This window comes from Tamandua tetradactyla, chromosome 8, assembly GCF_023851605.1.
Source record: "Tamandua tetradactyla isolate mTamTet1 chromosome 8, mTamTet1.pri, whole genome shotgun sequence".
NCBI classification, from domain to species: domain Eukaryota; kingdom Metazoa; phylum Chordata; class Mammalia; order Pilosa; family Myrmecophagidae; genus Tamandua; species Tamandua tetradactyla.
In genome coordinates, this window is record NC_135334.1 from 107,417,920 (window position 1) to 107,445,750 (window position 27,831).

Consider the following 27,831-nt stretch of genomic DNA (forward strand, 5'->3'; position numbering starts at 1 on the left):
TGTTTGCCTCATGTATTTTGGGGTACCCTGGTTAAGTGAATAAATATTTACTATTGTTTTTCTCCTTGATGGACTGACCCTTTGTTGAACTATTTAATTGTTCTTTGATTAATTGTTCCAAATTCTGTATCTCCTCTGAAGTTTTAATTTAAAATCAAAGGATTAACTGGTCAAATCTTTCTGTTTCTTAGTAAGGCTTATCATTTTTTGCTAGTGTCTAAGTATCTAATGCTCTTGATGAGTTTATTCTGGACGTCAGTTTCTCTTTCTTACCCAGGGTTTTTTTGTTGATTAGCTTTGTATTCAAACACTTATTTAACACTGGATTCAATTTATATATCTATAAGAATAGCTTACATTTAACTGATTAGATTTTTAAGCTCTTTTCATCTGATTCTTGCCATGGATGTATGTTACAATTTTGAGATTGCCCTATTTGTGCAATTGTTTTATTCCCTGATCTGTTCTTATTTGTTTTTTTATTTGCCTCTCCTATTTTCAAAAACTCCTTTTATTGTCTCTAGCTGTTTTTGCCTGGAGGGCAAATTCTAGGAGGAGGGTCACCCCAGAGAGGACTTTCTAAATCAGTGTTTCCCATCAAAACAGGACCAGAGAACTATAAAGGGGACATAGATTGGTCAAAGTATACTAGGGAAGGGGACCCGGAAGGATGCCAGATTTCTCTTTGATGGCTCCCCAAATCTGTGCTTTCCTGACCAGTCCAGCAGATGGCAATCTTCAGCTAATTGTGCTCTGCAGTCCAAAGGTGCTACAGAGCCTTTAACTCTCAACTGACTACCCACTGTTGGAGTGGGGCTGAAACAGGCTGCTGGCTGCTTTTGTTCAAGGTGGGTTGAAATGCTTAGCACAGAGCTGAGAAGGCTAATCAAAAGCCACAAACAGTGCTGGGCCATGTGCCCTACCCATTTTGAGGGGAAGAGAAGCCCTTCTTCAAACTGTTTTCCACAGCCCTAAGAAGGCACTATGACTCCCACCCCATCCCCCCCCCCCCCCACCATTTCCACCCCTATCGGGGGCATAACTGAAACCCCTATCCTGGACTGGTTGAAACTGTACCTGCTCTTAGAGGCAGGACCCAGCATTCTGAATTTGCTAATCAAAAGCCATGATCCGGCCCCCATTCTTGGGGAATACCTGTCTGCAGCAAACTGCTCCCTGCAGCCCCAGGAAGGCACTGTATCTCTAAATTGCCTCCACTTCCACCCATCAGGGGCAGTGTTGAAACAAGCTGCTCACTGCCTTCTGTCCTGGGCTGGGTGAAACTGTAGCTGCTCTCTGAGCCAGGACCCAAGGTTCCACATTTGCTAATCAAAAGCCTGGATGGGTGCTAGGTCGTGCCCTCCCCCATTCTTGGAAAAGACCTGCTCTCAGCAAACTATGCCGGGCAGCCTTAAGGAAGCACTCTGTTTCCAAATTACCCTGGCTTCCACCCCTGTCAGGGAGCAGGGTTGACATAGAGGCTGCTGGCTGCATTCTATCCTGGGCTAGTTGAAACGGTAGCTGCCCTCAGAACCTGGACCCACAGTTCCAAGTTCGCTAATCAAAAGCCTTGTTCACTGCTTGGCAGTGTCTCCTCTTGTTCTTGGAGAAGAGGACCTTTATTTCCAGCCAGGGACTGGACCCTGTGGCTATTGCTACGAATGTGGGGGATGGGCGGGCAGCAGCCATCACAGCATGGAGAGTTCTACTCACAGAACTTCACCTCAGCTTTCCTTCTGCTCTTCCCTGGATGTTGTACAGCGTTCTTCTGGTCTCCAGAGCCCCAATAGTTGTTTCAGATACTTCTTGCTTGCTTAATAAAGCCCCAGAGGATGAGCTGAGTCCTACACTCCCTTCTCTGCCATCTAACCTGGAAATCCCCCTGGGGTTGTGCACATTTGCAGTTAGAGTCAGCAGTCCATATCAGTCTATGTCCCTAGACCTACTTTGACTTTATTGACAATGGGAAGCCAAGTCAATTTCAAGTCTCCTCAGACTATAGAATGGTTCTCTAATTCTAAGAGGTTCATATACACTATGTACAGGAAGCAAATGAGAATCCTAAATTGCATCTTCAAGTTTTATATCATTCACCCGACAGTTTTAAGTATTGTTAAAAGTGCTTAATCTTCTTTCCCTGTTGGTGGCTCTGCTTGTCTGTTTTTGGGGGGGATTCAAGCACTAGCTGTGAGATGCCATGTGTTTCCTAAGTTTCCTTAAACTAATTATGAAAATTCTAACCCAGAAGGAAAGCTTTCTCACAAGTCTAGGTTGGCAGTACAATGACTTGTAATCCCAATATTTCTTGCTAATTTCTTAAACTGTTTTATAAAATGCATACTTGCTTTTCTTTTCTTTTCTTTTTTTTATTTTACTTGGTGGTGGGGGGAGGGTGCATGGTCCCGGAATCGAACCCAGTTCTCCTGCATGGCAAGCAAGCATTCTACCACTGAACCACTGTGCACCTGCATAATTGCTTTTATAACTGTTATTCTTCTTTTCCGTTCTCAGTTTGGGTACAGAATAGGTTAGTATAGTGAGAATGCTTTTTAAGAGCTAGGATTAAGTGGGTCACAGAAACCATAGTTAGTCTGTAGAATTTTAATTACCCAAAGTGGTAATAAAAGAACTGCATTAAGTTGATTATTCCAGTTGGCATTTAAATGTATTCCACCTAATCAATGCAACTTTACCAGCAGATCTGGTAAAGACGATTGTATCAGATTAAGAAACCACATGACATTTAGAATATATTCTCTTTACTACTAACAGGGTTGGAGTCTAGTTCAGATGCTTATATAGAAAAGTAACATTATACTTTCTTTTTATTTTATCCCAATTATTTTTAGACAACCTTAAAGTACAGAACACTTGGATAATTTTCAGACATAAGCACATATAACATTTGCATTTTACTGAATTGTGTATCACCTCCCTATATTCATACCAAAAGCATTCACTGCCTTCCCAACTCTGAGTGACTGAAACAGATTTCAATAAGCAACACACCTTAGTTTCAGGGACATCTGTTACTCTTTCAGTAGAAATGTTGATCTTCACATATATGAAGATACATATGAAGACATACTCAAACAAGTATATACACACCAGAATATATTAAAAATAAAATTCTGTAACTTACATATTATCAATCTATATAGTGTTACAAGTATCTTTTTTTTTTAATATTCAGAGAATACATTTGAAATTACATTATGGGGCCTCATAGAAGATTCTTTCGTGTTAACATTTAAACAAAAACATTTCAGACTTGTAAACATTAAGGAAAATTTATCTTCAGAATTATGTTAGCTATAGGATGAAAAAGTCACACCATCTCCACAGTGAACTTCACTTTAGCAAAAGAGTAAACATATTTCCTCTACAACAGCAGCAATCAAGGCATTAGCAGAATGCCATGATTGATTATCCTGGGAGGTGTTGCTAAGAAATGGATGTGTGGCACAGATTTTTATCACTGTAGTCTGCAAAAAGCAAGTCTCTCACTTAGATATCCTAGTTGTAATAAGTGACATTATTAGGCAGTTCTTCTGTTTAAATGACATAAGGATTTAGTGTATCAGCAGCTTATAATACACAAACCCTTTCAATCTGATGATTCCAATCCCTAAGCACAAGTACTTTTTCTGTTTATAATACAAGTGGTAATAGAAGACCATATGGTTGTGACTTTTAGCTAAAGTCAATGACATTAAAACAAACAGAAAAACAGCCTTAGGATATTCCAAACGTGAACTATAATCTAAATACATAGTACACATTAAGAGACTCTTAGTGTAAACTATATAAAGTGACCATTTTCTAATGTTTTCTAATTAGTGAGATTGTTTTTCATTCTGTCAATAATTTTATTTAAATATTTTTCAATGTACCCTAAAACAGCTTTATTACTGGTACATTATCCCATTTCCAAGTTTTCCTTTCAAAACTACTATATCACCAGTGCATCTCTGAGAACATTTAATTAGTTCTTTCTGAAATGTAAAATATTCTATTCCTCACAATTTTGCTAATAACACTGTCATTAACATACTCTTTAATTCATAAAAAATGTAAGTAATATTGCATTCCTTATTTACAAACCATCACTCTACTATGGTAGAAGACTATCATTTGCTAAACAACTTTCCACCTTCTGTGTATAACACTGAACTCTGTGGTATCAAAGACAATCAAAAAGCTTTAAATAGCCTAATATTTTTGACAGCTGGGTAAAAGTATTTTTTCCTAATATGTACAGATCTATTTTCCTTAACAGTGACAAAACTGTTATGCAGTAACCATAAAAATTCCTGAAATCTCTGTAATCATATTTCTATTAATATGACCATTTTCGGGCCACGGTGGCTCAGCAGGCAGGAATGCTTGCCTGCGATGCCAGAGGACTGGGATTCGATTCCCGGTGCCTGCCCATGTAAAAAAAAAAGTTTCCCTTGAGTGGGAATTAAAAAAAAAAAAAAAATGACCATTTTCAATTCAGAATGGCTACTATCATTCAGAAACTAAAATTCAATAATAAACTGAAGCTTTAACTGTTTAAGAAATTTCAAAAATGATTTTTCATGTTACAATTAAGGATCACTGGAAATCACAAGTTTACACTTAAAAGAGAAGTTTACAAACTAAAGTTTACAACTTTACCTATTGTTTAATCTGCCAACTGACAAAAGGATAAAAAGAACAAAATAACTGTACAGTATTTAAGTATGTACAAAAGATAATATGTATTTCTACTAAAATGTAGAAAACTATTCTTACTACCACACAGCCTAATTAGCAGGCAGTGAATGTTACAAGTGCAACTTACTCTTCATACTGTTTAAAACCACCATAGCATTTCTGGGCACTAAATCCTCCCACAAAACAAGACCAAGACAGGTCTAGAGAACTTCATTTCCACCATTCACTTCAGAGATTTACTCTAGACGAAATTCAAAGTACTCTAAAGGGATAAGTTAGTTCAGAGTTGGATTTTTAGTCTGCTGAATGAAAGATCTGAAAAATATCATTCAGTCTAAACAGGAGTCACAGAAAGGAAGGAAGGGAGGCAGGGAGGAAAGGGAGGAAAGGGATGAAGGATTCAATTAGTACTGTGGTCTCCTGGTGCACAGTAAAAAGACTGTAAGCAGTGACATTCTAATTATTCTCTACAACTCTCATCTCTATTATCTGAGGTGGTCAGGTAGCCTTACAATGCAAACAGGTTAGCTTTGAAGGTGTCTGCGAAGACTAGAATGAGTGCACAAGGGCCAGTTCAGCAGTAGCATACAGTATTTTGATATACAGGAATATCTCTCAATGAAAAGTCATCACGCACTTACTTGGGAGCAACTTTGCGCCAAACACAGTGAGAGAAGATACTAGAAAAAAACCAGTCAGGCCCAATTCATATATTCATTTATCCATCCACCAAGTATTTTTAAATTATCTATTAGGTACCAAATCAGAGTTTAGGTGGTCAGGAATCAGCTATGATTAAGTCCCTAACCTCAAGAACCTTATATTCTAGAGTAGGGACCAGCAAACTTTTTCCCTAAAGGGCCAGACAGTAAATATTCTAGACTGTGTGGGCCATATGGTCTGTCACAACTACTCAATTCTGTTGTTTTAGTGAAGCCAGTCACAGACAATAGATTAATGAATGGATTTGGTCGTGTTCTAATTAAACTTTACATAAAATAGGTAGCAATCTGGATTTGGCTGGTGGACTGGGTGTGCCAATCCCTGTTCTAGAGCAATGAAACAAACAATAAAAAATTAGTATGTAAAGTGGTAATAAGTTGCTATGGAGAAAAATAAACTGGTGTAAGGAGAGGAAGAGTGCTGGAGAGGGGCACAGGCAGAGGCTGCCATTTTATGTAGAGCAGGTAGACAAGGCAGGCTTCTCTGATAATATGACATATGAGTAGCAAATTTAAGGAAATGAGGAAGCAAGTCATATGAATATCAGGAGTAAGGCAGAGGGAAAAGAAAGTACCAAGACTCTGAGATGAAAGCACATTTGGCATGTCTGAGGAACACTAAGGAGAATAAATGGTAGGGAACCGGTAGAAGAGGTTAGAGAGGTCATCTGGGGAGGACAACTAATCATACTCATGGGGAGTCTTGTAAGTCATTGTTAGGCCTTTGGCATTTATTATGAGTGAAACAGGTAGTATTGAGGTCTTTTCGCAAAAGAGTGACATGTTTGGCCTTAAAAGGATCATTACTAAATAAAAAGGTTCACTTAAGCTACTTTATGGAGAACAGTCAGTGTAAGGGATAGACAGGCAAAGAGATGGTGTGCCAGTTTGAAACTGTTGTGTATGTACCCCAGAAAAGCCTTATACTGTAATCCTGATTTGATATTGTTTATTATGGGGCCTTCTGACCATGTTGTTTCCATGAGGATATGACACACTCAATTGTGGGTGGGGCCTTCTGAATATATGATGTCCATGAAGATGTGTATGTCATCACTCATTCAAGGTGAGATCGCTTACTGGAGTCCTTTAAGAGGGAACCATTTTGGAAAAAGCTTCAGAGCTGACACAGACAAGAGACCTTTGGAGATGTAGAAGGAAAACATCCCAGGGAAGACTTTTGAAATGAGAGAAAGCTAGCAGACTATGCCATGTGCCTTCCCAGCTGACAGAGAAACCCAAACCTCATCTGCCCTTTCTTGAGTCAAGGTATCTTTCTCTGGATGCCTCAGTTGGGACATTTCTATGGCCTCAGAACTGTAAATTTGTAGCTTAATAAATTCTCTTTATAAAAGCCATTCCATTTCTGTTATAGCATTTTTGGCAGCATTAGCAAACCAGAACAGATGGGAAGGGTAGAAGCAGGAAGAACTGTTCAGAAGTTACTGCAATAAAACAAGAGAAAGATGAATGTGTCTTGCACAAGGATGGTAACATGAAATTCCCTGAGTCTAGAGTTCAGGGAACAAGCACTAGTTGAAGATTTTTGGGAGTGAACAAATTTGGGAGTGAACTAGATGACATTTAAAACCATAAGAAAGGATGAGGTCACCAAAAGTGTGAGTGTACATAACCAAACGAAGAAGTTTAAAAAGTGAACTCTTAGTCACTCCAACATTTGGAATCTGGTATATGAGGAAAAGCAGCAGTTGGAAAGTCAGGAAGAAAATCCAGAGAGAGTGACATCCAAAAAAGTAAGTGAAACCAAGTTTTAAGACAAGTTTTCAAATACTAACAATAGGACAAGCAGATGAGGAATGAAAGTTGACTACTGCATTAACAACAGAGAAGTCACTGTTGACAAGAACTGTTTCAATGAAGTAGTAGGGACCAAAGTGGGAGAAAGTGGGAGTAGTAGGAACCAAGTAGGAGAAAGATCAAAAGGTGATGGTGGAGATATACAGAGAAGGTAGGGTTTAACAAATGATTATGACTACTGAATCATATTATGGATATTGCTTTTAGTCTCCAGTATCTTAGAGCAGCTAGAAGGAAAAACTTAAAATTGTGATCCATACCAAACTCTGAAGTCTGTTCTACATCTAATTGTGATGTGCTTTGAAATTTACTGCTTTTGTGTCTATATGTAATTTTTCACAAAAAAAAGAGAAAAAAGTCCATTGTGATGATAAATGCAAAGCTATATGGTGACATTGTGAACCACTGATTGTACACTTTGGATGATTACATGGTATGTGAATATATAAAATATATCAAAAATAAAAAAATATTAAAACATCAGCCTTAATATTTCAGTATTTCAGGTGTCAAGTATTGATTTGTGGTTAACCCAGAAATGACTACACTGCCTAATAAAATGGAACAGTCATATGAAGATGCAACTATATAGCAAAATTTGGCATGTTTGGATGAAGAAAAGGATACACTGTCCATGATGAGGGCCACAGAAAAATAAGTTAACTGATAACACACCATCACCTTCAATATGATCATCACAATCTAGCTGACAATTAGTATGTGTTTAGTATGCCAGCAGTAAACATCAAAAGCATTTGCACAACTGACCTACAATTTATTATAGGTGATAACATATTGACCATTTGATAGTTGTGATGGTTAGGGTCTGGTGTCAACTTGGCCAAGTGATGAGGCCCAGTTGTCTGGTCAGGCAAACATAGGCCTGACCACTGCCATAAGGATATCTCCTGGCTGGTTGATAAATCAGAAGGCTGGTGCAGTAAATCAACAGTCAGTTGACTGCATCTGTGGCTGATTACAGCTGCAATCAACTAAGGTATGCCTTCCACAATGGGATGATCCAATCAGTTGAAAGCTTTTAAGGAAGAAAAGAGACTTTTGCACTGCTTCATCAGCTAGCAAGCTTTCAGGGTGAAGTTCATCCAGACCCTTCATCAGAGCTGCCAGCTTCACAGTTTGCTATGAATCCACAGTGTAGATTTTGGACTGTTTCATTCCCACAGTTACGTAAGACACCTTTATAAATCTCACGTTTACAAATATCTCCTGTTGGTTCTGTTTCTTTAGAGAACCCTGACTAACACAACAGTCTACCAATTAAACTTATCTATAGGGCAATAAGAGGATTTTATAATTCAAAATAAACTTACAATGATGAAGAAAATTTAACTCTTCAACTATATGCTTACATTGGACATGAGAATAGAGATAAGGTTAGCTAAGAGATAAAGCAGGTATATCAATAATTTGATACTGACAGAAAATTTAAAGTGAAGTAGAAAATTGAGTTATAATTATTAAAGCAAGAAGCCTATATGCCAAATAAAAAGGGCCTCCCTTCATAAGCGCTTTCATAGCAGCTTGGTGATTGGTAAAATTTGCTAACACATTAAAAACACTCTTCATTCTTCCATTCTACTGTTCTTGCTCTCTTCGAAATGGATAGCCAAGTTGACTAGGAGTTTGAAAGGGAAACTAAGTTTGTAGAGTTTGTTCTGCTCAACTGATGTTGTCATTGCGTGACCTTGGTGATAAATTTTTGTAATGTGCACTCCAGCTGGGAGAACTGGCTATACTCCCAGAAGGAGAAATATTTTAATAAAGTTATCTAGGTCCTAGGAAGCTCCTCGGTCCTTGCCAGTCCCCAGAGGACCACCTGGGCCCAGTCACGCAAGCTAATTGGAACCTGGCCACTACTGTGTAAAAACACCACATAAACTGCACATAAGCAGTTAGACTGAGAGATTCTTATCTGGGAGAAGGATGTTCTGCTTGGGATTTTTCTAGTCAGAAAAATGCTGTATCCAGGATTCCCCAGAGCTTCTCTTTGAGTGCTGGTGCTATCCTGCCTGATGATACAACTATGTCTCATTTCTAACAATCTTTTAATTACTTTCCTAATAAATTCTGTTTTTATATCACTGAAGTCTGTGTTGTCTGCAAATACGAGCCTCTAAATTAAGAGGCCACAATATCATTTGCCTTTCATGCAACAGAGGTTTATTCAATTCTATTAAAAATTCAAAATTGGATTTTTAAAAACTAAACTATAGACTTTGTTTGATTTCAACAACTTTCCCACTAAGTCGTTTCCACTAATTAGTTGGTAAAAACTTTTAAGGCCAAATCGCATTTGTCAAATTATGTTTGTCTCCTCCAAAATGTGAGAGCACCTCACTCTTTTCTAGTTTTGCAGACTGAAATGGGTGGAACATTAAGTAAAGCCCCCTACCCACAGAGGCTAGAATCCCTCCCTCACTTGCATGGCAGGTGCTAGAGATACTTCCAGGTGGACAAAAGCAGTAGACTCTACTAGGAAGAAAGGAAAGTAACTAAACAAAGCTCCAACTACAGTTTTAATTAACAAATTTGGACTGCTGAATAGAAGCTCTGAGCACAGATAAACCCAGAGAAAGCAGAAAAGTAAACCTAAGGTCTCCTTCTCCTGACAGAGAGGAAGGAGTTGACAAAGAAGGACAAAAAAATATAGACGCTTCTGGATTTGGCCAAGCTCAGAATACTGGGGAAGGGCTATGCTGCTTTATATAGCTGAACACCAACTTCAGGTCTTGGTGTCAAAACTTGGGGTTGGGGACTGGCTCTGAAAAGGGATTTTATTTTATTTATCATTTTTTTTTCTGTTTTAAAAAAGTATTATAAGTAGCTCATTAGAGAAAGTCTCAGGACTTTCAATTGCTAGCACTGAGCCAGGCAAAGGCAAAGTTAAGATAGGTCTGAGAGCCAAAGTAACAAATCAAGTGAAGGAGATAATTCCCTAAAGGACATATCTTCCCCAGGAAAAGGCCGCATAGGGCCCAGGTCAAGTGGTAGTCCACCTTAAGAACATTTAGAACTTAGGGGCTCAGAACCAGAAACAAATTAAGCTTGCCTTCCATCTCAACCTCTATCTCAGCCACATCCTTGACAAAAAGTATTAAAGACTCCATACCACTTTATGCTGGTGGGGAGCTGCAGGCTAACAAGAGCCACCTACTGGAAGGGAAAGGAAAAGCACAGAATCTAGAGGTTCCACAGGAAAGTCAGATAACATGCTGGGTTTATTCCTCAGGGAAACTTAATACTGATCACACCCTCCTCCTGAGACCTGGGCCTGCCTTATCTGGGAAAACCTTTTGAGGTTGACCATATTTGGAGAGCTGCTTCTCAAAATATGATTTCATATAGGCAGTGTAAGCACAGAAAAGCAAGCACTGAATATTTTTGAATGGGTAAATAGAAGCTATGCTAAATGTCTAGAATAAGTTGAACTTAATGCTAAAAGCAGATAGAGAACAAAGTCAAACATTAAGAAAACCCTACATAAAAGAGTGAGAAGAACCTCCAGAATAAACTAATAAAGGAAACCAGATGTTGAGACACCAACAAAAAATTACAATTCATACTATGTAAAACAAAGATACAGCCCAGTGAAAGGAACAAACCAACACTTCAAATGAGATACAGGTGTTGATGCAACAAATTAATGTTCAATCAAACATACTAAAGTCAAAAATCAATCAATGAGTTGAGGGACGATATGGCAAAACAGACGAAGGATATAAAGAAGACACTGGGCGATCATAAAGAACTCAAAAGCTGAAGAAAAAATGGCAGAACTTACAGGAATGAAAGGGACAACAGAAGAGATGAAAAACACAATGGAGACTTACAACAGCAGATCTAAAGAGGCAGAAGAAAGGATTAGTGAACTTGAGGACAAAGTATCTGAAATCCTACAAACAAGATAAAAGATAGGGAAAAGAATGGAAAAATATGAGCAGGGTCTCAGGAAATTAAGTGACAACATGAAAAGTACAAATATATGTGTTATAAGTGTCCCAGAGAAGAAGAGAAGGGAAAAGGGGTATAAAGAATAATGGAGGAAATAATTACTGAAATATCCTATCTTTTATGAAGGATGTAAAATTACAGATCCAAGAAGCACAGCATACCTCAAACAGAATAGATCCGATTAGACCTACTCCAACCATTTACTAATCATATTGTCAAATGTTAAAGATAAAGATAGAACCAGGAAAACAGCAAGAAAAAACTGATTCATCACATACAAAGGAAGTTTGATAAGACTGCAGATTTCTCAGCAGAAACCATGGAGGCAAGAAAAGTGGTATGATATATTTAAGATACTGAAAGAGAAAAATTGCCAACCAAGAATTCTATATCTGGAATAACTGTCCTTCAAAAATGAGGAGGAATTTAAAATATTTTAAGACAGTCACTGAAAGAGATTGTGAACAAGAGACTCGCTGCACAAGAAATAATAAAGGGAGCACTACAGGCAAACAGGAAAAGAAAAGAGAGAGTGGTCTGGATAAGAGTATCAAAATGAAGACCATCAGTAAGGATAAAAAGAGAAAAAAAAATAAGATATGACATATAAAATCCAAAAGACAAAATGAGAGAAGAAAGTTCTGTCTTTACATTAATAACATTAAATGTTAATGCATTAAACTCCCCAGTCAAAACACACTGACTGGCAGAATGTATTTACAAACAGGACCCAACCATATATTATCTACAGAAAGTCACTGCAGACTCAAGGACAAAATAGATGGAAAGTGAAAGGTTGAAAAAAATATATTTCATGCAAATAACAACCAGAACAGAGTAGGGGTAGTTATACTGTATCTCACAAACTAGACTGCAAAGGTAAAACAATTCAAAGAGACAAAGAAGGACACTATGTATTAATAAAAGGAACATTTCATCAAGAAGATATAACAATCATAAATATTTATGCATGAAGTTAGAGTGCCCCCAAATACATTAGGCACACCCTGACAACACTGAAGGGAGATGTAGACACCTCTACAATACTAGTTAGAGACCTCAATACACTGCTCTCATCAATAGATAGCACATCTAGACAGATGATGTCATGGTAAGGTTCATGTGTCAACTTGGCCAGGTGGTGATACCCGTTTGTCTGGTTGGGCAAGGGCTGGCCTGTCTGTTGCTATGAGGGCATTTCATAGAATTAAATCATGAGAACATCGGTTGCATCCACAGGTGATTCCATTTGTAATCAGCAAAGGGGAGTGTCTTCTGCAATGAGTGATGTTTTTTTTTAATTAAAAAAAATTTTTTTTAAATACAGAAAAAAACACCAAACAAATGCAAACATTTGTAATTTCTGATCATTCCGTTCTACATATATAGTCAGTAATTCACAATATCATCACATAGTTGCATATTCATCATCATGATCATTTCTTGGAACATTTGCATCTATTCAAAAAAAGAAATAGAAAACAGAAAAAAACTCATACATACCACACTCCCCACCCCTCCCCCTCACCGATCACCAGTATTTCATTCTAAATTTACTTTAACATTTGTTCCCCCTATTATTCATCTTTATTCCATATGTTTTACTCGTCTGTTGATAAGGTACATAAAAGGAGCATCAGACACAAGGTTTTCACAATCACACAGTCACATTGTGAAAGCTATATCATTATAAAATCATCTTCAAGAAGCATGGCTACTGAAACACAGCTCCACATTTTCAGGCAGTTTCCTCCAGCCTCTCCGTTACATCTTGACTAACAATGTGATATCTATTTAATGCATAAGAATAACCTCCAGGATAACCTCTCAACTCTGTTTGGAATCTCTCAGCCTTTGACACTAATTTTGTCTCATTTCACTCTTCCTCCTTTTGGTTGAGAAGGTTTTCTCAATCCCCTGATGCTGAGTCTCAGCTCATTCTAGGGGTTTTCTCAGTCCCTTGATGCTGAGTCTCAGCTCATTCCAGGATTTCTGTCCCATGTTGCCAGGAAGGTCCACACCCCTGGGAGTCATGTCCCACGTAGACAGGGGGAGGGTGGTGAGTTTGCTTGCTGTGTAGGCTGAGAGAGAGAGAGGCCACATCTGAGTAACAAAAGAGGTTCTCCTGGGGGTGACTCTTAGGCCTAATTTTAAGTAGGCTTGACCTATCCTTTGTGAGGTTAAGTTTCATACGAACAAACCCCAAGACTGGGGGCTCAGCCAATAGCTTTGATTGTCCACATTGCTTGCGAGAACATCAAGAACTCAACCTGGGGAAGTTGAATTTTCCCCCTTTAATGAGTGATGTTTAATCTAATCAATGGGAAGCTTTTAAGGAGGATTCAGAAGAGACAGTCGCTCTTCCTGCTTCAGCTGGTGAGCCTCTCCTATGGAGTACATCCAGACCCTCCATCGGAGTCGTAAGCTTCACAGCCTGCTTTAAGGATTTTGGACTCTATGTTCTCACAATTACATGAGACAGTTTTATAAATTTTATATTTACAATATTTCCTGTTGATTCTTTTTTCTAAAGAACTCTAACTAATACAGATGATCAATAAGGAGACAGAGATGTTGAATAATACAATAAATGAACTAGATTTAACAGACACTTACAGAACTTTACAACCAACAACAGTAGGATATACATTTTTCTCAAATGCTCATGAATCATTCTCCAGGATAGACCACACGGTGGGTCACAAAATAAGTCTCAATAAATTTAAAAAGACTGAAATTATACAAAACACTTTCTTGGATTATAATGGGATGAAGGTGGAAATCAGTAATAGGCAGATGGTGGGAAAATTCACAGATATATATATAGAGGCTAAACAACACATTCTTAAATAAGCAATAGGGCAAGGAAGAAACTAGAAGAGGAAATCAGTTAATATCTCAAGGCAAATGAAAATGAGAAGAGAACACACCAAAATTTATGGGATGTAGCAAAGATAGTGTTGAGGGGATATTTATTGCCCTAAATGCTTATATTTAAAAAGAAGAAAGGGCAGAAATCCAGAAATTAACTGTATAACTGGAGGAACTAGAGAAAGAACAGCAAACTAACCCCAAGCAAACAGAAAGAAATACCAAATATTAGAGCAGAAATAAATGAAATTGAGAACATGAAAACAATACAGAGAATCAAGAAAACTAGAAGTTGGTACTTAAAGAAAAACAAAAAAATCAACAGACCCGTAGCTAGGCTGACTCACACACACACAAAACAAACAAATTAAAAAATAGAGAGAGAGGACGCAAATAAAATCAGAAGTGGAGGGGACATTACCACTCACCCCACAGAAATAAAGGAAATAATGAGAGGATTCATGAGCAACTATATGCTAATAAATTAAACAATGTAGAAGAAATGGACAACTTCCTAGAAAAGCAGGAACAAGCAACACTGACTAGAAAAGAAATACACAACCTCAACAAACCAATACAAGTAAGGAAACCAAGTCAGTCATCAAGAAGCTCCCAAAAAAGAAAAGTTCCAAGCCATATGGCTTCACATGTGAATTCCACCAAGTATTCAAGAAAGAGCATCAATGCTGCTCAAACTCTTCAAAAAATTGTAGAGGAGAGAAATCTAACTCATTCTATGAAGCCAAGATTACCCAAACACAAAAGCCAGACAAGATACTATAAAAACAGTAAATTATAAACCAATCTCTTTAATGAATATAGATGCAAAAATCTTCAACAAAATACTCAGAATTCAAATCAAGCAGCACATCAAAAAAATTACACACCATGAACAAGTGGGATTTATTCCAGGTATGCAAGTCTGGTTCAATACACAAAAATTAATTGATGTAATACACCATATCAATAAATCAAAGCAGAAAAACTACATCATCATCTCGATTGATGCAGAAAAGGCATTTGACAAAATTCAACATTCTGTCTTGATGAAAACACTTCAAAGGATAGTAATAGAAGGAAACTTCCTCAACATGATAAGGTGAATATACTGAAAACCCACAGCTAAGATCATACTCAGTGGGGAAAGACCGAACGCTTTTCTCTAAGACCAGTGACAGGACAAGGATGCCCACTTTACAACCGTTTTTAGCATTGTACTGGAAGATTTAGCTAGAACAATTAGACAAGAAAAAGAAATAAAAGGCATCCAAATTGGAAAGGAAGAAGTAAAACTTTCATTATGTGAAGATGCCATGATACTGCATATTGAAAATCTTGAAAAATCTACAGCAAAGTTAATAGAGCTCATCAATGAGTTTAACAAAGTGGCAGGGTACAAGATCAACACCCCAAAATCAGAAGTGTATCTATACACTACTAATGAGCAATCTGAGGAGGAAATCAAGAAAAAAATTCCACTTACAATAGCAAACAAAAATAAAATATTTAGGAATAAATCTAACCAAGGGCACAAAAGACATATACACAGAAAACTACAAGAAATTGCTAAAAGAAGTCCTAAATAAATGAAAGGACATACTGGGTACATGATCTAGAAGATAGCTCTAAACACAGTTAAGATGTTAATTCTACCCAAATCGTTTTATAGATTCAAAGCAATACCAATGAAAATCCCAACATCTTACTTTGCAGAAATAGACAAACCAACAACCAAATTTATTTGGAAGGACAGGGTGCTGCAAATAGCAAACATATCTTGAGAAAGAGGAATGAAGGGGGAGATCTCATACTACCTGATTTTAAAGCACATTACAAAGCTACAGTGGTCAAAATAGCATGGTACTGGCATAAAGATACATAGACTAACCAATGGAATTGAATTGAGTGTTCAGAAATAGACCCTCTCATTTGTGGCCATTTGCTCTTTCAACTCAACTGGGACAGATTTTTTTAGCCTCTTCAATAAATGGTGTTTGAAAAACTGGATATCCATAAATAAAAGAATGAAAGAGGACCCACATTTCACACCTTAAACAAAAATTAACTAACTACAAATGGATCAAAGGCCTAAATGTTAGAGCTAAGACCATAAAATTTTTAGAAGAAAATGTCAAGAAATGTCTTACAGATATTGTGAAAGGAGGTCATTTCCTAGACCTTACACCTTAAGTGTGAGGAATGAAAAAAGAAATAGATAAATTGGATCTCCTCAAAACCGAAAGTTTTGTGTAGCAAAGGACTTTGTCAGGAAAGTAAAAAGGCAACACATGCAATGAGAGACAATATCTGGAAACCACGTATCAGATAAAGATTTAATAACCAGAATATATAAAGAGATCCTACAATACAACAACAAAAAGATAAAAACCCTAATTTAAAACTTGGGAAAAGATATGACACTCTCCAGAACAAAAAATACAAATGCCTCAAAAACATATGGAAAGATGCTTAATCTTACTGGATATTAAAACCACAATGAGATATCATCTCACACATACTAGAATGGCAATTATCAAACAAACAAAAATAAAACAGAAAAACTACACGTACTGGGGAAAATGTGGAGAAAGAGGTACACTTCACTGTTGGTGGAAATGCAGAATGGTGCAACCACTTTGGAAGGCTGTCTGGCAGTTCCTCAGGAAGCTAGTATAGAATTATTGTATGATCCAGCAATCCCATTACTAGGTATACATTCAGAGGAACTGAAGGCAAGGAAACAAATGGACATTTTCACTCCAATGTTTATAGTGGCATTATTCACAAATGCCAAGAGATGGACACAGCCCAGATGTCCATGGATGGATGAGTGGCTAAATAAACTGTGGTATATCTATTCTGTGCTGGTTTGAAATTGTTATGTACCCCAGGAAAGCCATGTTCTTTTTACTAATCCAATCTTGTAGAGGCAGACCTATTTTTCAGGTAGGGACCTTTTGATTAGGTTGTTTCTATGTAGGTGTGACTCTCCCAGTTGTGGATGGGACCATCTGATTAGGTGGTTTCATGGAGATGTATCTCTGCCCATTCAAGCTGGGTCTTAATCCACTTACTAGAGTCCTTTAAGAGGGAACCATTTTGGAAAAAGCTTAGACTGGATACAGACAGAACCATTTGGACATGCCGAAAGAAAATGCCCCTGAAGAAGCTGTTTGAAACCAGAAGCCAGAGGACTAGCAGATGACAGCCACCTGTCTTTCCAGCTGCAGAGGTGTTTCAGACACCACTAGCCTTTTTGAGTCAAGGTATCTTTCACTGGATGCCTTAATTTGAACATTTTTATGACCTTAGAACTGTAAACTTGTAATTTAATAAACCCCCTTTATAAAAGCCAACCCATTTTTGGTATATTAAATTCTGCCAGCATTAGCAACCTAAAACACATATGATGTAATATTACTAGCTGTAAGACAGAGTAAAGTCATGAAGCATGTAACAACATAGATGAACCCTGAGGACATTATGCTGAGTGAAATTAGCCAGTAACAAAAGGGCAAATACTGTACAGTCTCATGAATTAACATTAATGAGTGAACATTGAGAGTTAAAGTTGAGAACACAGGTTATCAGGAGATAGAATGAGGGTAGAGATTGGGAATTTGATGCTAAAGGAGTGCAGAATGCTGAAAAAGGACTGATTGTTAAGATCCAGAAATGGATAATACAATAGTATCTGATGGTAGCACAATATTGTAAGTACAATGAACAAAGCTGAATGTGAGTATGGTTGAGGGAGGAGGGCAGGGGCCATGTAGGCACCAGAGGAAAAGATAGAGGATAAAGACTGGGATGGTACAACTCAGCAATGCTTAGAGTGGACAATCAGGGTGATTCAATATATAAATATGAGAACGGTTTTGCATAAGGAAGAATAAATGAATGTCAACATTGCCAGGTATTGTAAATCAGATAGTATAAGGGGAAAAATAGAATCCATGAAAACTAGCATCTATAATTAAGAGCAACACTGTAATATGCTTTTATTGAATGTAAAAAGGCAATATGCCAAAGCTAAATATCAATAAACTGGGGAGGGGCATGGGATTATTTGCGAAAGAAATGGAAATGTCCTCAAATAGACTGTGCTGGTGAAGGCATGGCAATGCGATTATATTGAAAACCACTGATAACTTGTGCTCTTAAATTTAGTTCTCAAAGTTTGCACATTATAGCTAGTACATATAATTGATGTGTTAAAATATTTTTTCATTTCTGGCTTACTTAACTCAACCTACTGTCCTCAAGGTTCATTTACCTACTTGTATGCCTCCTTCTCGTAGTGGCTCAATAGTCCATTACAATCTGGCCTTCTCTCCCAGCTTCTGGGTTCAAATGGCTTTCCATGGGGCATTTTCTCTCTGGATCTCCAAATATCTGTCTATATTGGCTTTGGGCATTTTCTCTCTCTTCTGATTTTTCTTTATAAGCACACAGCTGGTTAAATTAAGCATCACTTATTGTAGAAGGTATTACCCTTAGCTGACAGCAGAAGTAATGAGCAAAGACGAAATTCAAATGTTAACGATTTAAATCTACAGCAACAGGACAACTGGCACCAACACCTGGTCAAGTTGACACCTGAACCTAACTATCACACACACACTCTAACTTAACTTGTATGGTCAGTTTATTCAAAACCTTGGAATCTTGAATAGGAAGTGAGATCTTGTTGGTTTGTCCAGGTTGGTATAATATCCCAATATATCCCAGAGTAATCTGGGCAGAAGATGAAAAGTATTTTGAAAGTCCCCTTGGAGGACTGGGGAAAAATGTGGAAATATTAAACTTCCCCAAGTGGGAATGACCTGATACTCTTGCAATCATTGAGGACTGCCAATTTGATGGGACAGGCCCTTGATTGGGGAACTTCCCTTATGAAACTTATTCCCACAAAGGAGAAGCTAAGCCTACTTATGAGTATACCTAAGACTCACCCCCAGAGAACCTTTTTTGTTGCTCACATGTGGCTTTTCTGTCTAAGCCAACTCCACAGGTAAGTTCACAGCCCTACCCCTCTATGTGGGACATGGCTCCCAGGAGTATAAATCTCCCTGGCAATGTGGGACATGACTCCTGGGATGAACCTGGCTCTGAATTCATGGGATTGAGAAAGGCTTATTGACAAAAAGGGGGAAAAGAAATGATACAAAATAATGTTTCAGTAGCTGAGAGATTTATAAGAGTCGAGAGGTCTTCCTGGAGATTATTCTTATGCAGAATACAGATATCCAATTTTAGTATTTGGTATGTTGGAGTAGCTAGAGGAAAATACCTGAAACTGTTGAATTATGATGCAATAGCCTTGATTCTTGAAGATGATTGAATAGAGAGCCTTCAAGGTATGTTTGTGTGATTGTGAAAACCTTGTAACTGATACTCCCTTTATGCAGTATATGGACAGATGAGTAAAGGAAAAAAAAGACAAAAAATAAATACACAATAGGGGGTGATCGGGGTAACAGGATGTTTGGGAATTCGTCTTCACTTTTATTTTTAATTTTTTATTCCTCTTTTTATTTTTATTTTTTGAAGTAAAAAAAAACTGATGGCTACGTGATGATACTCTTAACCACTTATTATACCCTTTGGATGATTATATCATGTTTTAGTTTGCTAATGCTGTGGGAATGCATTATTTCAGAAACTGAATGGCTTTTATAAAGAGGATTTATTTACTTACAAGTCTACAGTTTAAGGCCTTAGAAATGTCCAAATTAAGGCATTCAGAGAAAGATACCTTGACTTGGAAGAAAGGCCAAATGGCATCTGCAATTTCTGTTAGCTGGGAAGGCACATAGCTAGCGTCTGGGGTCCTTGCTCCCAGTTCTTTGCTTTGTGTTTCTGATTCCAGTGGCTTCCTCTCTAAGTTTGTGGGCCCTCACTTAGCTTCTCCACGGCAAAACTCTGGGTTCTGGCTTGGTTAACATCTCGTGGGAAGGCACATGGCATATCTGCTAGGCTACTCTTCCAGCTTCTGGTTTCAAACAGCTTACACAGATCCCGTGGGTTCTTCTGGAGTTTTCCTCTGCATCTCCAAATGTCTGTGTCGGCTCTCAACTGTTTCTCTCTGTGAGCTTTCTTAAGGATTCTAGTGAACAAATTAAGACCCACCTTGAATGGGCAGAGTCACATCTCCACCTCATCAAAAGGTCACAACCACAATTGGGTGGGTCACGTCTCCATAGAAACAATCTAATCACGAGGTCGCACCCTACAATACTGGATCACAGTTAAAAGAACATAGCTGCCTCCCACTGGATTGGATCAGGATTATAAGAATATGGCTTTTGGGGGGACATAACAGTTTCAAACCAGCAAATATGATATGTTAATATATAATATATTGCAATTAAAAAAGTAATGGGCTTTTCTCAGTACTTCACATCAAGAGCTACATTATTTTAATGTCTTATTAGTGAAGTTAACCTTGTTTACTTGGGTAAGTAATGTCTGCCAGGTTTCTCTCCTGTAAAGTTACTATTTTTCTTTTCCCTTTGTAATAAATATCCTGGGAGAGGTATTTGAAACTATGCAAACATAATATTTTTCATTAAACTTTTGCCCAATAATTTTAGCATCCATTGCAGAATCCTGCCTGCAACAATTATTACTGAAGTTTATACAGGATTTTAAAAAGAATTAAAATATATTAAATATAACGACTAAACTGTTCTTGCTATAAACATACGTAAGTTCTAGTGAATGCAGCACTTTTCTTATTTCAAAATATGATTAAACAATATTTTCTTTGGTTAGTATGTTCAGTTAGTGTTAGTCAACTATGATACTAATACATAACACAATTGAAATGTTACTTACATAACTATGGCTTTTAAAGAAATCTGATGAACTATTGGTGAGGATTTTGTCTCCTTCCAAACCAATTACTCTTTTACAAATATTTGATTTTGGATCACTCGGGCTTTTTGCAATCACAATGTCACCTCTGAGAAGGAAAAAAGTCACAGAAATGTCAATATTATTAAACATAGATTCAAGCATAGCACTGCTTTAGAAGTTTTACAAAGCAACATAAAGCCATTTCCTTTATTCATTTATATGCTGACCTTACATACATTTACCAGCTTTAATTTACTTTAATGATTTAGAATCCAACAATGAGAATGATGGAAAAGCCTAAATACATACATTTAAAAAAAAATACAGGAGTTATCAAACATATCAAATTAATATGGGTTAGATTACATATGGAAAGCATGATTCAAGGAAGAAGTGACAAACCACATGGTAACTGAAGAATAAAAAAATCCATGAAAAAGTAGAAAGGCAGAAGGGAAAAAAGAATGCAGGACTAATGCTACCACAACCAAACACAACACTATGATCTCTATGCATTAAATGAGCAATAAGTGAATTATTTTGCATTGACACACATATATGAAAGGATTTAATACATTTACTTATTATTTACAACTAGTTCCTGACAAAATTTGAGGTTACTTATCATAAAAGATGCATATTGCCAGAATAATAAAAAAATACATAAAAATAAAAGGAAGATGATAGTTAAATCAGATACCTAGTTATTGTTATATACAAGTATTAAGATGAGTTCTAAACTTTTTGGTAGCTAAGTCAAAAGAGAAATTAATTACATGGAGATCAGTAACTGATAAAAGAAATTTAGTTTGGGAGGTAAGACAAAATTTTCCATAACAACTAAATCAAAGCAGCATTTATTAGAACAATTCCTATGTAAAGGAATAAAATATACCATCTATATCAGCAATTTTATAGAAAATGCAGAAACAGTATTTGCAACAGTCATTTCTTGAAGCTACTACTGATAAGAATTGAAGGTTATTAAATCATAAAATTCTGTAATTTGGAGGCAATATAAGGCTACTCTATTTTTGAAAATGGGATACACCACTCTCTTTTCAACAAACTGGAACTAATTCAGAGAAATTCTTTCAGCTGTTCATTCCAGAGCTATTTAGCCAGCAGGTTCATATCCTTTTTAAGGATGCTCCAGTAAAATCTTGTTATTAGCACAGAACACAGAAGCTTGTCTTTATGCTGTAGGAGTAGGTCTCCAGTTCCAAATACTGCATTAGGTTATTTTGATAGAAGTTAAAAAGAAAAGGGAGCTAGAATACAATCATTTCACAAGTTTTTGTTTTCTAATTCCCTTATCTAACAATTAGGTATCTTGAAGTTGTTATGGGTAAAAGATCTGAAGAAGAATTACATAGGGATCTTTCCTAGACCATACAGATTGACCAAGAGATATATATGTATATACATATATATATATATATATATATATATATATATATACGTTCATCATAAATTTAAAATATCCATGATAAATTTACCTTTGGATACCATAAAAATGTCGACTAAGATTTTCTGCAAAAACAATATCTGAATTTTGAATTGTAGGCTCCATTGATGGTCCAGAACACTGTAAAAAGAGGCAGTTTTGTAAGTTCGGTTCAGAAACTTTTGTAATTAAAAAACTTCATCTGAAAAGACTTTTAAAGCAAAGAAAATCAAGCAAATGTCTTCAAAGTTTGAAGAACAATATAAGGTAGTATCTTTGGGAGGTGACTAATAATAAGCTGGCAGTTACAGAATGGCCACCAATTCTAAAACACAGGTAGGTATATTTTTAAATGATTTATTGATATTACATGACAATACATAAATAATAAAACATTATCTAAGTTTCCTAATTTTGAACACCCTGTAGACTGTAAGATCCATGAGGGCAGGGGCTTATTTCTCATGTTCCTGGTTGCATAACAAAGGCCAAGAACAGTGATTGGCACAAAGTTAATACACCACAGATATTTGTTGAATGAATGAATGATTTTCTTGCTACTGTCAAGCTAATCACCTAGTGCACCTGATACTAATTTATTGAGTAATATCACACTATCTAAATGGTTTGATGCCCTTCTAAGAGAATATCTTCTACTCATTTGATGGGGCTACAACTTATATTTTCTACTGAAAAATACTGGTATAATGAGATGCACTTTAAGTTTAAAGATTTTCCTATTTGGATGTCTTAAAGCAATAATCTTCATATATATCTCAAAACTAAAATAAATGATCACTGCCACTTCAAAATCTAAATATAACAGTCTCCATTTACTCTACTTATGTATAAATAATTTTTTTACCCAAAACCTCCTTCCCAGGTAGAAATAACACAGAACACATTGGAACTTTATGTTTGCTACCCGGGTAGCTAACTGGAAGTATCAATGTAACTTTCAAGAGTCAAAGAGGGGACTTTCATTTAAATGTTTATTTGCATTATTCTAGCTCAACTTGAGGTTGTATGAGCCTGTAGTGGATCTGTTGAGTAAATTTAATTTTTTAAAAAACACAGCTTGAAAGGCCATTCCATCAACTTATTTTTTATTTACATAATAAAAGATTAGAACAGTCCTGGTTGAAAGATTTATAAAGCAATATTAAGAAAAAGCATCGGTAGGAGAGAGCAGCAACTTTAACACTTTAATACTGACATCACACAGAATAATCATTTGTTCTAATGACTGTCAAACAGTGGTTACAAGTAGGAGTTTTGGAAATTGGAAAAATCTGCATTGAAATTTTAACTCTGTTACTTACTAACTACGGGAACTAGAACAAGTTACTTAGACTTTCTAAGCCTCAGTAACCTCATATGTAAAACTGGGTTCTAATAAAACTTTCCCAGAATTGTAAAATATCAAATGAGTCAATAAATACAAAACATCAAATACATTCTTGAACACAGTAACTAAATAGCATTCAATAAACAGTAGCAATAATTATAAGATTATTAATAGGACCTTCTGTGCTCCTGTCAGAAACAGAATACAGAAGAAAATTGAAAGTAAAGGTTCTTATATTTCACACTAGTGCTGATGCAGACATGCTTCCTTATGTTTCAAAATCTGAAAAGATTTTATGTTTTAACTTTCACACTTTATTCATTAAAGTTATTCGTTATAGTTATTCACATATATTTTAGGTAAAAATGCATTCCTTCAATTTAAAAAGTATATATTTAAGATGATTATTCTTGGATGTTAAAAACTTACCATGACAACACCACCAACGTATTCAAAAGCACAATGAGCTATACAGCCGTACTGAATAGTATAGCCAACAATTCGAAAGGTTTTTCCCAAAACACCACGAAGCATAGTTCTATGTAGATTCTGCCACCATTGCCCTGATGGTAAATTTCAAAAAGTTTCATAATCAATACTATTCAAAAGCATTTAAGAAATAGCTCTATTGTAAAATATTTTACAATCACCCAGAATGTACTAAATTGTACAATTGATTCAGAAAAGCAAGAACTTAATTTCATTTCTGTGAATAATATTTTAAATGGAAAATTATTTTTAATATTTTGATCTACTAAACAGAGATTATAGTTGAAATAAAACTAGGCTATAGAAGGAATACCCAGTAGACTCTAAACCAGTAGTGTGTCCCCTTCCATGCCTTGATGATTTCTTAGTATTAAGGCAGATATTTAAGAAAATATATTAACTCATTCAAATTGGTAATCATTCTTTTTCACATTGTTGGCTCTATATACTACAAGTTTTTGTTATGTAATGTAATATGACATAGTAAAGAAAGCACTAGAATAGGGGTATGGGGGTTTTTGTCTTAAACTGGTTCCTGATTAACTTGTTCAATAGTCAATGAATTATTTAACCTCTGTGGGTCTCAATAAAATGGAAATAATATTTATCTGTGAATGGCTCTCAGAATTATCAGATCTGATAACATATCAAAGTGCATTGTAAATTATAAAGCTATATTCAACTGTCAGTTATTAACTACTGATAAAATAATGAGTGCATGAATACTATGAAACAACATAAAGAACCAAATAAAAGATTTTTTTTTTAATGCATGGGCAGGCACCAGGAATCGAACCCGGGTCTCTGGCATGGCAGGTGAAAGAACTCTGCCTGCTGAGCGAGCCACTGTGGCCCACACAATAAAAGATTTTTTAACCATTTAAAAATAAATATTTAAAATATTACTGCTATTCAAACATCTCTAAAGGCTTCAGTACTGTTCTCAGACTAATTTTACTAAAAACCACTAATAATAATAATAATACAAATACATATCATTTTCCCCAGAATTATTTTATGTCAGGTTTAATATATAATACCTCTGTGAGGTAGAGATTATCATCATTCTCATTTTACAGATAAGAAAAAGTAGCCCTAGAGTAGTAAAGTAACTTGCTCAACATCATAAAACAGGTAAATGATGGAGAAAAAAAATTAGTTATTGTGCCGGTCTGAATCTGTGGGGGACCCCAGAAAAGCCATACCCTTTAATCCTCATTCAATATTGCTGGGTGGGAGCATTTTGATTGTTTCCATGAAGATGTGACCCACCCAATTGTGGGTGGCAACTTCTGATTAGATGATTTCCATGGAGGTGTGTCTCCACCAACTGAAGGTGGAGCTGCTTGCTGGAATTCTTTAAAAGAGGAAACGTTTTGGAGAGAGTCTCTTTTTGGTAGAGCCATGTGAAAGCCAGCAGATGCCACCATGTTCGCCATGTGCCCTTCCAGCTGAGAGGGAAACGTCGTCGGCTTTCTTGAACCAAGGTATCTTTCCCCGGATGTCTTAAATTGGACATTTCTATAGACTTGTTTTGATTGGGACATTTTCTCAGCCTTAGAACTGTAAACCAGCAACTCATTAAATTCCCCTTGTTAAAAGCCATTCTGTTTCTGGTATATTGCATTCCAGCAGCTAGCAAACTAGAACAGTTATTATGTTAAACTCAACCATAATGACTACCATATCACTCTTCCTCTCACACAAAGTCTTTGGTTCTCTATTATATCAAGTCCAGATTTTCAAGATCTTTGACTGGTTGGCTTCCATCCAGTCCTTGGTTTCCAACTTGATCTTTCTTTATGCTCCTACATGAACTGACTACTGAAATCATACTGGACTGTCCCTTAAGTAAACTTTGCTTATGCCCCCACACATGCCATTTACAATTCTACTTAATTGTTCTCTTTAGGCAAGTTTTTCTCTCTTCTCCAAGTTCCCACAGTCCCTATTGTTCATTTTTATCTGGTTAAAAACATTGGTTCTAGAGTCAAGTTTGTATCCTGGTTCCACCACATTTTAGCTAAGTGACTTTCACCTTTCTAAGTCACCTTTCTAAGTCTCAGTGTCCTCATCTGTAAAATGGCCTTAATATCAGTACCTATCTTACAGGGTTATTGTAAAGACTACATATGATAAGATATACAGTATGTATAGCAGAGTACTTTTATAAATGTTAGTTACTATATCAGTCACATGACAATACCATACACTATAAAATCTTATAACATTAGGTATATTTTCAGATATCTACTTTTCTCACCAACTTTTGCTTTCCAGAAAATAATATAATTTTCAAGCTCAGGGCACAGGACTATGTATTTTACTAATTAGTGTTCATTCACCTATGTCCTCTCTCCTGTCAAGCCTTTCCTGGCTACCATCCTAAATAATGGTACCTGTGCTTTGTGTCATTCACTTTCCTTACACATAAATTGATTACAATACTTTCCATATTATGCTCGTTTATATCTGTCTCCCTTATTATTATACATTATATTTGTTTACATATCTGTGGGCAATGGCTGTGCTTTATTCCCTGTGAATCCCCAGAGCTTAGGAAAAAAGGTAGTAAATAGGTCTGTTTTACTAAAACATTGAGTGAATGTTGAATTCAGATCTCCTATACTTTCCAGGCCTTCAGTATTATAGGATGGTTATATGTTCAAAATGATAATCATTAGGCCATTGAAATTTTTGGACACTGAAGAGAAATGTTAATGTTATCTGCACTAAAAGGAGAAAATAATTATCAATAGCATCTTAAAAAATCTTCTATTAAATCTTTTAGGTAATGTGAAAAATACACTCCTTAATCACAGGAATCTGGTTAACAGTTATAATTTACGTAATTTAAAAACTAGTGATTTTTATATATCAACAAGTAAATGAATGTGAAATTTAAAAATAAAGGATGAGAAAATGATTCCAGAATGACAGTGTGAGGAGCTCTACTGACTTGCTCCCAGGGAAACTTATTAAAATTCTTTAAAAATATCCACTTAAAAAAAAAAAATATATATATATATCTCCACTTAAAACCTGAAGAAATGGTCTTTAGAGCAAACAGCAAATGAAGAACATCTAGTCAAGAAAACCTATAAAAATTCAGCAAGAAAGGTAAGAATCCCTTATATTTGAACCAATTTCACTTACTGCCTATCCTGTCTCAGCTTTACAAGGCATAGATTCCACTCCAGACTGCTTCAGCTAAGAACAAGGGCTCCCTCCCCACCCAGTTCCCAGCCAAAGAGATTTCTTCTGACAAGAAGCAGGACTTTGGCACTGTTTATCCTGTTTCAAGCTAACTGTTGCTGATGCTAAGTCCTGAGCAAGTATGCTCAAGAGATAGGGGCTAAGAATGTTAGGGCCCTAACTGACTCTGCACTGGCTCATGCCAGGGGCGGCAAAATGAGAGGACCTCAGGCTGCAACCTTCCTCCACCACCATCCACACACACCCAACATCCACCAAACTCTCAGCTACTAAAGAAGGGCTGTCACTTAGGGAGAAGCTTGCCATTGTTCCCATGCCCAACTCCAGAGCCCTGGTTCGGAGATTTTGCCTGAAGGAGGAATAAGGCTATAAGACAGATAGCTCCT

General features: G+C 36.5%; 1 protein-coding gene across 10 annotated transcripts in view; it reads right to left on the reverse strand.

Annotated features, from left to right (window-relative positions):
- Positions 1–27,831, reverse strand: part of IMMP1L (inner mitochondrial membrane peptidase subunit 1) — a 90,741-nt gene that overhangs the window by 22,108 nt on the left and 40,802 nt on the right. For all 10 annotated transcript variants that reach the window (XM_077114299.1, XM_077114296.1, XM_077114300.1 and 7 more), the window contains 3 exons: positions 24,170–24,303; positions 22,445–22,533; positions 20,925–21,051 (listed from right to left, as the gene is read on the reverse strand). In XM_077114299.1, the coding sequence (XP_076970414.1) occupies positions 20,925–21,051; positions 22,445–22,533; positions 24,170–24,274 (321 nt within the window). In that variant the 5' untranslated portion in view covers positions 24,275–24,303. The remainder of the gene's footprint in view (positions 1–20,924; positions 21,052–22,444; positions 22,534–24,169; positions 24,304–27,831) is intronic.